Source organism: Amblyomma mixtum, chromosome 2 (assembly GCF_055824585.1).
Source record: "Amblyomma mixtum isolate Tamu chromosome 2, ASM5582458v1, whole genome shotgun sequence".
NCBI classification, from domain to species: domain Eukaryota; kingdom Metazoa; phylum Arthropoda; class Arachnida; order Ixodida; family Ixodidae; genus Amblyomma; species Amblyomma mixtum.
The window spans coordinates 98,529,369-98,542,822 of NC_143013.1; the positions used below are offsets into that span (position 1 = coordinate 98,529,369).

The 13,454-nt window shown below is 44.7% G+C and overlaps 1 protein-coding gene across 1 annotated transcript in view; it reads right to left on the reverse strand.

Annotated features, from left to right (window-relative positions):
* Positions 1-13,454, reverse strand: part of LOC149360254 (disintegrin and metalloproteinase domain-containing protein 10-like) — a 36,839-nt gene that overhangs the window by 9,934 nt on the left and 13,451 nt on the right. Inside the window, exons 6-9 of the mRNA XM_089567817.1 lie at positions 8,325-8,517; positions 6,144-6,325; positions 5,277-5,454; positions 3,520-3,679 (exon numbers count right to left, since the gene is read on the reverse strand). Of these exons, the coding sequence (XP_089423943.1) occupies positions 3,520-3,679; positions 5,277-5,454; positions 6,144-6,325; positions 8,325-8,517 (713 nt within the window). The remainder of the gene's footprint in view (positions 1-3,519; positions 3,680-5,276; positions 5,455-6,143; positions 6,326-8,324; positions 8,518-13,454) is intronic.

A 13,454-nucleotide genomic window follows, 5' to 3' on the forward strand; every position in this document is an offset into this window, starting at 1 on the left:
TTTGACAGAACGTTGTCTACGCCAACGCATGTTGCGCACATCTCTCTGTTCCTAGCCCCACATAGATAAAAGGGAGAATATTAGTTTGATAGTAGCCGCCGCGGTGGGTCAGTCGTTACGGTGCTCGGATGCTGACCCGAAAGACGCGGATTCGATCCCGGCCGCGGCGGTTGAATTTCGATGGATGGGAAATTCTAGTGGCCCGTGTACTGTGCGATGGCAGCACACGTTAAAGAATCCTAGGTGGGTGAAATTTCCGGAGGCCTTCACTACGGCGTCTCTCATAGCCTGAGTCGCTTTGGGACGTTAAAGCCCATAAAACAAACTATTAGTTTGATAGTAGCTTTAGTTGAAGATTAGTTGTGCAATGCAAAGTGCGAGCGTGTGTTGCCGTTTAACACGAGGCGTGTTTGGCTGCGGAGATAGCCCAGTCTTCTCGCGCAGAGGCCAGCGAAGCTGACATATTCGCGTCAGCCTGCTTTCATTTCACTTTTATTTATTTATTTATTTACTTTGGCATAAATCCTGAAACACCGTACACATACAAGCACCGCAAGAATACAAACATCAAAGAACTTCCTCGGGGTCTACCGAGCGGACAAGTGCTTTCGCTCGAATCAAGGTTAACAAAGCACTACTCCACAGCGAGCTCTGAACGAGGCTTCGAAAGTAAAACACATGAAACATATATTTAGTGCATTGCATGAATAAATCATTGGCGTGATAACAAACTAGCTATTAGTTGCGATAAAAATGGTTTCATCGATGAGGATTCAACGATATCGACTTGGCATACATTCTTTTCACTGACTGTACAAGAAAGTATGACTGGCTGAAAAATTCTCAACGACAGGGAGTTTCAATTTTTGTTTGAATGACGGCAATTTGATAGTTGTCTTGTAACGGGCTGAAAACATGAATCTGTTAATCCTAGGTATATCAAGAAAGAGCAGATATTTAGGTGATCACAATAACAGCGCAGCTGTTAAGAATCTACGTTTCCTCTTCTAACCAACGAACTTGAAGGCCTGCGCCATCTCTTAAAATTAAATACAAGCTTGGCATCTTGTTTTCGATACCTTCAACCTTATTCAGGCATTCCTATGGTTTAAGGGTGCCATACAACGAACGTCTAATCGACAATTGGATGAATGAATGTGTTACAAGCAGCAATTTATTATCATGGGATGAAGGATCCAACTTGGCTTAAGTATCTGTGTTCCTACATAGGCTTATTTATAATGTAAGAAATGCGATTATTTCAACTGAGGTCCTAAGTAATTATGGCCCTCAAATATTTACTGTCTGCTATATAGAGAGAACCCCCTTTGAAAGACTACGGAAAGTTCTTTTCAATTCTAGAGGTATCGTCATTGCAAGTCTAAAACAGGCATAAACCACGACAGAAGATGGTCGATTTACGAAGTTTAACCAAATTCGAAGTAGATGCGCTGGCAATTCGGTTTTGACTTCGGTTAACAAGGGTAGAAACTTGGGCGAGTCGGCAAACTGTGATCCATGGTTTGTGAGGTAGCGCAAAACGGGACACAGAAAGCGTCTGTGTTGTGTGCGTCGTTCTCTGTCCCTTGCCCCGTTTTGCGCTCCTCATGATAATTATAATTTGCCACTTTTCACACCAGGTAGCTGTTTTCTAATGCGTGTTATTTAGAAGGAGCTCGTCGTTAGTGTTGCCGTTTTCATGAAAGAACACGTAGTGGCCAGCAAACAGCCGAGTTTTCATGTCTTTGTAGAAATATGTCACTATTATGAACTAAAAATAATTATCTTTCGAAAGCACACTTTTTGGTTTTCGATCCCTGGCGTGCTTATATCATATTGCATCAACCAAACTCCTTTCATAAGACGAGCTGCTGTTTTCAGAAAAAAAAAAGCAGAGATAAACGTGGTGCTTGTGTTATTACAATATTTACGTATGTCGCGGTGAATTTCCCACAGGTTGAGCTAATGCATTCAACTTTGACGAACATATGCTCTGCATCGCTGACGGCGTCACTCGCATGGAGTTCCGGGGTGATTCAGCATGTTTCATTAGAGCTTCATTCAAGGGAAAGGTGTCAGTGAAAATTAACTTTCGTTAGGAACGTCACCAAGAAAAGCTCAGCTACTTTAGGGCGTTCCAGTCTGACCTAGGTGATTGGCTTAGGCCTGGTTACGTTTGTTCTTCATCAGTTTAGCTGAATTGGTTGCGCGTTGCGAGAGTGAACAACTGGAGAATAGAATTTATTTGCTGGCGAGTTCTGCTGTTAAGTAGTTATGTAACTATCTAGATCCAGGCTTCTTCCCTTTCATTTATGTTCAATACGACGCAAAAGAACAAGATTAGCGGCTCGACATGAAGCAGTAATCTAGCAGGGCAGTTATTGATTATGAAAAAAGGTGCATAATAATAGCCTAATAATAACTATTAATTAACAGTAATTTTGGCAGGTTGTTTAACTTAAAACAGCACTACAGTGCGCACTCGTCCATCTTGCTTCGCGAAGCATGTCACATCTTGTATGGTATCGCTGTTCCAAGGTTTGCCTCTGGCATCAGCAGTAGCTTTATTAGAGGTCGTTTTGGTACATGTCCAGCCATTTAATTTTAATATTTATGCATACCAGTCCGCATAATATTATATATGAAATTTTTTTTCATTACTGCTTGAACCGCCGAAGCGCCTGCAGTCACAGTAAAAGATGTCCATCATGCGTACAGTACAACAATGCTCACTTAAGGTTGTTCACAATGGCTTTAATCGACTGAGTGAGTAAGGACAGCAGCTTGGGCATGTTGGTTATTCATTTGTGACGGAACAGCGCAACGAAAACACCGGGACAAGAGACAGCGCTTGTCTCTTGTCCCGGTGTTTTGCGCTGTTCCGTCACGAGTGAGTAAGGCCGATGAATTTTTCTTTAAATGCGAATTTCCCCTAGCCCCATCTGCAAACATATGGACCGCATCCGTCCTCTTCACTCATACGTTTCATGCATCTCGGAGCGTTTTTTACAGGTGCGCTATGCAGGCACAAAGCCACTCAGCAAAAAGTCCTATAAGTTTTTATTTAGGGGCGGAAAACATTTCTCATATGCACGAAAAGTCCTTCGAAAAACGAATGCATCAGCTTCCCAAACAAGGCACTGTATTTTAACTTGACTATCTTGTTCGTCTAGGACTCCTCCTCCTTGCATGCTCACCTGGACAACAGGGATAACTTGTAGTCCTCTCTACGTGGCCCTTCAAGCAGTGTACCTTTACGCGTGGCCTCGTGTACAGCGCACTCGTATGAAGACTAGATTGTCTTTATTGTTGTGTAGGTGAACTAGAACCAAGACTTTAATAACGATTACGGACAGAGGGGAATATTTTGCCATAAAATGGAGTGGGCGACGAACATTTAGGTACGGGAATATCTGGCGCACTTGTCCTATAGATCCATATCTGCCCTAAAAAACAGTTGCATGTGTTAGTTCCGTGGTAGCCCCGTAGTGGCCTCGAACTTTTTTCGCGTGGACGCACCTGCACTTGGCATTCGGTAGCAGAGTACACCCTTTGCGGTTGGGCTTGCCGTGTTCGCGCGGATAGCAGCAGGTGTCGCGGCACTCGTGCCAGTCGTAGCCGCAGTCGCACTCCTCGTTCTCCTCCCGGATCAAGTTGCCGCAGAAGGGGCCGCGCGTCTCTGCACAGACACGAGGGGACTCGCAACGGTTCCAGTAACTCAAGCAGGAACCCATGTATTACGTCCCTATCACGTCAGACACCTCGACTGCTTACTTTGAAGAAACTCTGCGCAAGAAATGGACAAGGGAATCTACATAACCAATGGTGAGTTTTTGCCAAGTTCTTTACTGTTGTATTTCCTTAAACAGTATTCCATAAAGCGCTTTGCATTAACCCGTTTTCAATGCGGGAGCCTAAGCACACATTAGATGGTGTCACCATCTAAATGACCCAGGCTGAGAAGTGGTGATGAAACACCTTGATATTCTTTTCTAAATCAACTGTTCATGAGCGATGACAGAGAAAAAAGGAAACGAGTACTCTAATATAATAATTCCACGTTTATTTCGGAACTTTGGTTTAAGAGCTGCAAGAGGTGACTGGGGAAAGTTCTTGCCTTTTATCAGAGCCGGACAGCGCTCGAGTCACCTTTACCGCCTAGGACTGTGGCTCATGCATTCTGTACGCACCTCGATCTCTGCAGTTGCTGTCCTATCTAGCTGTGGGAGCTATATAACTCACTTTTGGAAATAATGGGGCTCCCGGGTGTCCTCACTGTTTGAGGGAAATCGGGGCTGATCGAACGGTAGAATTTGCGCATGAACGAGAGCGATCTCCAGTTACCGACGTACACAGGTACGTCGAGTCCTCCAGCAACTTCCAAGAACGATGGAGAAGGAACGCTCCATCTGTTCCTTTCGGTAAGTTCAAAGCTAGCCTTGGAACTGGAGCTTTTCTTTCTTGATATAAAACGCCAGATGTCACATGCTTAAGTGATTCCCAAGCACGTCCTGTCATCAGAAAGAAGCAAATCAGCTAAAGTTTTGTTTAATATCTGCTGATTTGATCCGAGGATTTTTGTCTCACGTAGCAGCAATCTGGGCTTTGAGGCCGGCAGTAATTGCGTGGTCCGGATTTATTTAGACCACCGTGTGTGCTCTAGGTAAAGGCGAGACGCAGTCTGGAAACTGGGTGCAGTTCCCGGGGATTTAACCAAATGGAGACATCCCCAAATAAACACGTTATTCACCCGTTTGTTCACGGTTTCTTGGACAGCCCAGTTGCTGTACTCGCATTTGATGGACCGCTCGCACGCCGCAACGAGAAAAAGCAATAAATATATAAAAATGAACGAAGGTGAATCGAATTAAACGTTTCACAGGATGTGAATAGAGCTTGTGCAACACTGGTTGTAGGTTAGGGTAGGGAGACTGAAGCATGCGGACTATGCCACGCTGAGTATTCACAGTGCACTGACGTCACGTATCAAGTCACTGCAGCCCGGCCACCCTGCGTGATCCTAACTCTTTGACGACACGAGTGAAAGCACAGTGACATCACGCAGGCTGTACTATAGAGGAAGACAAAAATAATGAAGGAACCATAAAGTATGGAGCATTATAAATACCGGTTGCTCAAATCTCTTGTAACACAAGGGTAATCGTCGAGTAACCTTTTGTTTCCTTTTAGGGTTACTTCCCGACGCTCTCATAAGCTTGTTTGTTATACTTACTAAGGCTGACGCCGACCGAGGGACTATGCAACAAAGCGCTCACCCTGTAAGCAGTTGGCGCGGCTTCCCTGGTTGGAGAACATCTGCGCCAGGATGGCTGAGATGGCGCGGATGCTGCAGACGGAAAAGCGACGGTTGTTGGGCATCGTGCCGTGCGAAGCGCTGGCGAACATTAAGAAGTTGCCTGCGCTGCCAGCCGGTACGCACTCGGACGGGTCGTGCTGGAAGAGGCAGAAGAAAATTATTTCATGAGAAGAAAAATGTAGCGCCTAAATCACAGTGCGGGGCATTATCCAGATACTCTAGTACTAAGTACGGACAACAAAGTACAGGCTTTCAAGCTTTTAATGCTTTCAAGTGGATTCAAATTATACTTGTCCAGATGTAAACAGTATGAAGAAAGAATATATATGTATATGCATGTATAGCTAACTGGCCCATGGCATGTGGGATTTAACATCCCATAGCTGACGTGGGCTTTGAGAGGGGCCGTAGCGGAGGGCTTCGGACTGTTTCGCCTGCCTGGAGTTCTTTAACGTGTACCGAAGCCGCAAAGCGCATGGCTGGTTTTGAATTTCGTCTATGTAAATGCTGCCGCCATGGCCTAGATTCGGTCACAGGACCCTGCGCTGAACCTCAGAACGCCGTAACTCTGAGACACCGCGGACATTAAAAGACAGTTCACGATTTCAGTAGTTAAACCGGCGCAACCATAAAGCATGAGGTAAGCTATAAGTCACGGCGACATCGTGTCATCGCCAATGCTATCTTTACTTCTTTAATTAAAAAGCCTGTTCTTCCCGAGACAGAGATTGTACAACTTGAATCACTCCAAACACAATGTAACCAGAACAAACATTAACACACGACGCTACAAGCGTAGTAAGGGAGTGTCACTGCGGCTACGTACCTGGGACCCAAAGTTGTGACCCAGCTCGTGGGCAAAGGTGACCTCGGATACGGGTAGGGGCACGCACGAGTTTTTGTTATTGAAGGTGACGACTCCAGTGTTCAGGCTGACACGGCCCGCGTACTCGGACACCTGGAGGCCCACGTCCGACTGAAACTTCTCGCAGATTCCGCCCACGTGTCCTGGAGCCGAAAATGGTGGGGGCGCCAAATGTACGTCGACAGCCGGATGGCGCAACACGGTTGCCAGAGCTTTCGAAAACTTCTATTAACTGTTCCCATAGTTGCGTGTTTTCTCGATGTCAGCTAGAAGCCGTACAGAATACATGCAAAATGCATCAGTGTTAAGCGCGCTACTTTGCAACACTATCACACGAAAAAACACACACGACGACTAAGTGCGAACTCGCAACTGTTTATTGCACATGAAACACGTTGTCCTTTTATACAACCGAAGCGCAGATGATGATTTCAGGTTAGGCCCGTGCTGTTGCTTCTCCATCCGTTCTTTATGATTTCATTTATTCATTTATTTCATTTATTCCTTTTCAGAGCTACTTTAAGATTCACTGATTAGTGTATGAAGAGATCGTAAAAGACACGATCTTAGAAGACGATTATAACGAAGGGATGATTAGCTCCGTGGCCGAGGAAGCAAGGATGCGTCTCTGCAGCATTCAACTATAAAGTTTTTACTTGATCTCGTTAGTGTTGGCTTCCTAAATTAATTATTGCTTGCCAAAGTAGCAGACGCAGACAGATAATGCTGGGGCTAGTAATTATTCTGTAGTTTTGTGCCCTGTCTGCTTCTACTATTTTCCTATAGATAAAGAACTGAGGGCGTTTTAGACAAGTACATTGAATTGTAGGCCTCATACGTTCTGACTAGTTGGATTTTCTGCTTTTGAAGAGTGAACATAAGAAAAGAAGGCTGTCACATCTGCCTCTGTGACATATGCTTCTTCTTTCCATTTACTGCGATAAAAACCGCCGTTCCTCTGATTGCACACAATGAATATTCTTAGCCTTTTTGTGCTAAAAGCATAGTGTAATTATTTTAAGGGGTATGTTCACAAACAAAGCTTGAAATAATAGTGTAGAATGAAAGTTTTCGAGTAAAATTAAATCAGCTCTAGAGAATAACAACAAAAAAAGCTGAATCTAATGTTTACAGCAGTTGTCCAAATTATTTGTTTCTTATTACGTGATGCTGAGTTTCTCTAACTTAAAGGAAAAGCATATGCTGCTCCTGTGCAAAGCCGCTGGTCTTTAGGTGGATTTGGCTAATTAAAAAAAAAACGCCCTCACTTATCACAGGCAATGTTCTGCTGCGCCCATTACACGGAGCGACAACGAGGATCACATGCGCTTTGGGCTGTAAAATCAGCCAGGTTACAGCCAGTGTTCGAAGCGTGGATATAAGCAAGTGGCTTTTAAGGAACAAGCGGAGAGAGCGAGAGACTAATTTGGATACGGACGAAAGATGAATAATCCAGCAGGTTTCGCCACGACACGCATGAATACCCGACTGCAAGAAGCGCAACAGTGTATACGAACATATATTTTTAGAATAAGACTGACACCTCCTCCTCGTTAAAAGCCCCCCTACCATTCTTTTTCGCATCTCTCTATCATCCCGATACATACACATGAATGTTGTTTTCACATCAGTGGCACCAAATTGTGTTACCCTGAGTATTGCTACCGTAATTTTACTGGACAAATTCGGCGCTCCTGAACATAATGTCTATAGTTTTGGTATAAGTTCTGGATGTACATGTGAATTAAAATCTATTTGTGTGAACAATAGATGAGGGCAAAATTTGTTTTCAGTCTCCAAGAAAACTGCTGCATATCTGCGCCATGCTTTAGCATGCATGATAGGGATCCCCGTTGAGGTCTGAAGTGGTAGAAAAAAAAGTGTCCCTGGGAATTAATATTCGGAATGTAATCATTCGCCGCCTTCTAATATACAGTCTTTAGTGCCAATGTAAGCTGCACGCGCAGAGTCGAATACTGGAAGTGTGTATTGTCATACATTCACACTATTGTTATACATTGTTATACAATTCATGTGTGATCATGAGGTGAGCAGAAAAACACGGTGCAACTGTCAAGATAACCGACGTCGGCCCTCTCGTCCCCTGCAGCCTTCGGTCGCTCGAGTGGTGACGTCACGCACCATTGAGCTCGGCGACGTACGCAAGGCCCAGTATGCCATCGGGGAAGAGCCGATTCGTCCACAGGCAGGAGACGCAGAAGTTGTCGTGGATGCACTTGGAGTGCTCGACTAGCGTGTGTGACGCGTCCAGCGTGTCGCTGCAGTAGGGGTTCGTCTGGCGTGCAGTCCCCGTGCACGAGCTCGATTCGTTGATCTGTCAAGGGGCGCGCAAGTGACATCATTGGACGCTGCCACGCCGCGCTGAGGTTCAAACATCTGTGGTGGTTCAGAGTGGTTGAAAAGATCTTCCGCAGAATTACTCTCCTACCATACCATGACCGGTTACGTTATGGAAAGGATTTAAAATGAAAAAGGCGTTGCAGAAGCCGGCGTATATGATTGGATCGATGGAGGGACCTGCAACCATTAACCGTTTTAGCGGGGGTGCTCCAATGTCGTCAACGCAGATTTGGGGTTGCATATAAAACAGCACGAGTACTTGCGTGCCTGGATGTCAGGCTGGCATGTATATCTGCTCTTAAGGCACGTTTATAGCCCTTGGAAGGCAGGAAGGAAAAATTAAACGGAAAAACAATTTTATCGTTTGCTGGCACTGCAGGAGTATTTTAGCTCCTGTTCATGCCTTTACTGGGAGTGGCATCTCCTTCCGGTCCAGTTACGTCACGTCGAGTATGGCGAAGTCCGAAGTCCGGCCAATGGGAATGATCCTGTGGGATGACGTCACTTTTCTCCAGCCAATAAGCTGAAGGGAATACTCTGATCTGGTGATGTCGCTTCCCTCCTGCTAATTAGCGAATTAAGACTCCGACGACCAAAACAAACCGAGGGAACGGCAAGAAGCGAATGTGCGCGACTCCGCGTCATCATTAACGACTTAAATTTTAATTTCTGTGCCCAGAAAAGTTATGCTAACTCTATTTAACTTTAATTTTAGCTGTGGGCAAAGAAATCAGCTTTCGAGGTTGAAAAACGTCTCGCAAGTGAAGGAGGACCATGCTCTTGGATTTATATCATTGGAAAAACACGTGGCGGCGCAATCGCCACTCCCTTTTAGCAACTATATATCTGAACACAAATAGTTTTTTTCTTTTTAGTCAGGAAATATAAACGGGTTAGGAACTGGGTCGTTAGCTCTATCTGACTTTTCTAATTATATTGTGGAAGCTACGCTTCACAGCATGGACATGGAATTGCGATTTTAGTTTTGCGGCCTTGTTTCATACAGTTGTTGCAACTGATTTTCTCCTTGCCGAGTAATGTGACCCGGTGGGCTGCGCGCTGCCAATTTCCATTTCTGCTTTTGACAGTGCCGCACGATTATTCGAGCAAGTCACCAGAGTCTCAGTAAAGAAAGTTTAAGTGCCAGAAAAAAAAAGACGTGAGGGGAAAAACTGTGTGGAGCTTCTAGGATAATGCCGCGAGACCATGGTGAAACAAAGCATGCCCGTGAAAAAAAAGCGGAGGGGGCACTTACGCTCCGCCATAATGGTATCACGGGAAAGCTTTAATGGGTTCATGCCCATACATGCAGAATTGTTCATTCCATACATAGCATTCATAGATTCTTGGGAGTGCTCATATAGTTCTCCTGGCGCAGTGGTACAGTGGTACAGCGGTTAAGCTATGCACCACTGCCTTGCGATGGCAGGTAGCGCCATTAATCGGGCTTGTGCGACTCATGTTGCTTTTCCAGAACACCTTTCGCGACTAATTACTAATATTTTCTGCGAAACGAGCTCCTTAAACCTCACAAACCCTTTCTCATGTTTGGCACAAAAAATGTTTGTATCATCAAGACGAGGGGATAACGTGTACGTTATTAAAACTATTTTATTCAGTGTAGCTGATTTGGCGTGGTACCAAAGGATCCATTTGTAGCAGTTGCTGCATCCTAAGGCCCTTGATTTCTCAAGCTGCGTCAGCTTCTGCCTCTGTACCTGAAGTCGCTGCACGACGAACGAGATGTCAGCGATGCCGTTGAAGTTTGTGCCGCCGAAGATGTCCTAGACGGAGGCGACGTGTGTGGCCACCATGCTCGTGATGGCCGCCTGCACTTTCGTCGTCTCGCCGCCCATGTCTGACGCCACCATCTGCAGTGACGGAGGCAGTAAAGTTCGCGATGGACGCCGTTATAACGATTCGCACAGCTGTATGCGACTCTATTGCAATATTTTTATCCAATTCTTCCCATTTCGAGTTAATATTTTCCACCATATTGCCATGTCGTCTTTGTGTCTTTCTTTTCTTTGTCGTACACTTATCTGAATCGCCATGACGAAGAAAAATCCCCTCCTCTCCCCTGCCACGTAAGGAAGCAAGTATATTCGTACATTAGAATGCTTCTCACAAGGTGCAGCGTTGACGTCAACGTGAGGAGCACAGCATTCAGAGCCCCAATGAAGCAGGGCATCTCAATATACAGGCGCTGTCTTCGTTACAGAAGCCATGACGGGTGTTCAAGAAAGGCTGGCCGATGTATCAGTATACGTTGACGTGAAACGCAATACATGGGGTGAAGTTTTACCGCATGTGGTTTTTTGGCTAAAACTAATTGAAGAGAGCACAGAAGCAAGTTCACTATTTAGTTTGGTTACCATGGCCGCGAAGTATCTCCAACGTGAGATGCCATGTTGACGAGTGTAGTGGGTGACAAAGTTAGGGTACTTCACTGCTTGAAGGAAATCTGACAACTTGCCCGCAACTTACAAAGGGAAGGGGAGCAGCAAGCGGACCCTGCTCGTTGCACCTCATGTCGTGATGTAGAACAGTGGTCTCGAAAAGAACTATAGATCTGGACGTCCATACGCTCACCCGCACAGACCTAAAACTGCCTCGCCTTCTACTTGTGTTCACGCAAAGTCCCAGAAGGTCTCTAAGATTAGTTTTAGATGGATGAAACTACAGCCACCCAGCACTCGCCAAACAGCGGTCAGTGAACCAGGTCACTATGTATAAAACCTTGCGCTCAGATCGCAGTTCTTGCACCCGATTTGACAAATAACTAATGGTGTCTTCGACTGGCCGCTTTCGAGGCGCCCTGAACAAGTGCAACGCGTTCGGCTAGTGAATACCCGGAGCTGTTTACATACAACCTTTTACAGGGAATCCAGCTAGTAGATTTTAAAGGGATTTTCGGCTAAAAAGAAGATTTCTGCGGCATACTAGCACCACAGAGAAGATTAGAGTTAGGCGCCTAGTTGTAATCAGAGATTTGTAGCCGGTATTTGGCAATATCCAAATCAGTTTTAGAAGTTCTAAAACGCGATTATCCTCGGTGCTGTAGCTGGCAAAACTTTGGTTGCTTCGTGTCGGTATAGATATGCGCTTTCGAAAAGCCTGCAGGGAAAGCAACCTTTGCAGTGCACTTAGTTATTAAAAAAGCCAAATTTTGTCGAACCACAGCGCAAGGGTAATCGCATTTTATGAATTATAAAACCGATATGGGTATTATTAACGGCCGGCGACAAATCTCTGATTATAACTAGGCGCCTAACTCCAATAGATAAAAAGTTAATTATTAAAAGCTAGTTAACCAGTTTATTACCTAAAATGGTTCACCGGTCTTCTCATGTGCACCAACACTGGTAATACTATACCGTAAAGCCATATTTTTACCAGAAAAAGCCAAATTCTGAAAAAAAAAACAGCCTTCATTTAAACACCTGGTATTAGCCTGGATGGTGCCTCCTACGACTCAGATTTAGAGCCCAATCGCGATCTGCGCGTTGTGAGTCGGAGGATCAGTGACGCTAGGTCACAAAATACCCTTCTCCCTTAAAGCAGCTCATATTCTAAAATACAAAGAAACCTGGGGTTGCTATCAATTGCATCTAAGCCGCCTTTGAAAAAAACAAACTTGCCTACACATATTAAGCGGCAGTGTCAAATCAGGTCAAACGGATACGCATGTGTGCTTTCCCTGCTGACAGTATTTCAGCTGTTTGCGGCAGTTTTCTGAAGAAAAGAAAGAAGAAAAAAAAACAGCACATAAACAATAGGAACAGAATACTCAAGTCATTCCGTATCTGCATAGCATATCCCACAACCTTAAATATAGCCAGCCGATTCAACGTTGTTTGTTTCTTCTCCACCGTGCAAGTTGTCAGATATGCCCGATAAGAAGCCGTGCAATATTAAACACGTAACGAAGTTCACAAAAATCCGTCACGAAAGCAGTTTACAGTATTTCCCTGACTTGTTAAAAAGGTGCAGATCGGCTAAACACGCCGATGTGTGAATGAAAGAGCGCTACATTATGTAAATCTAGTAAAAGGTGGTGTTAGTGGCAATCTTGCTGCCCATTGCCGGAAATCCAAATGTCAACCCATCTACAATACGACGCAGTTTCTAAGCTACGATTACTAAAGCTTTCTTTATCAAGAAGTCTGATTGGTTTGATTCAACTTCACATCTGCTGAGGATGCATGTGTTGAAGAAAAAGCGCAAGTTTTTTGTAAAACAACTTCGTCGGTTCAAGTTAACGTCGTTATTTCTTGTAGCTGCTATTATTCTGATACCGGTGATACCCATATGTGCAGTACATTTCTGGCCCTGCACGAAAGCAAAAGATATGAAAGAAAAATTATTGGATGTAAAGTCCAGGCGGGCCAGATATTCCTTCAGGACCGTGCCGTGAAACTTCAGAAGCGAAAAAGGCAGAAAGCTGGGGCCCGCTCTTTGTTTCATTTCATTACTTGTCTAGCTTGGGGTAAAAAAAGATGGGCAGGGTGCAAGTGTACTGAGAAAAAGGGATCGTGGCAAAAGCTAGGAGCGTTCCGTCACCCTTGCCTTGATGCAGCGGGCCGAATATATAACGAAATAAGAGAAGGCACGCTGTTACACATATATTTTTTTGCTACGCAAGGAGTATGCCAGCAGTGTGGGCTGGTCCCTCGGTTACGAAAGGAAACAAGTTTGAGCATTGAAGTTATCGCTCCATAATATTTTGTGACAAGCGTACTTTTTCCACTTTTTCATTTAGATTTTCTCTTATCGTATGGGATTCAAGAGTCATTTTCATCTTCAGTAAAGAAAGCACCGAAAAATCTTTTTTGTAGAAAATTGGTTGTTCACTTTCATAATGCAGCGGCTTCTGAGTGTATTTTACTGTAACCGTTCACCATTCCATGC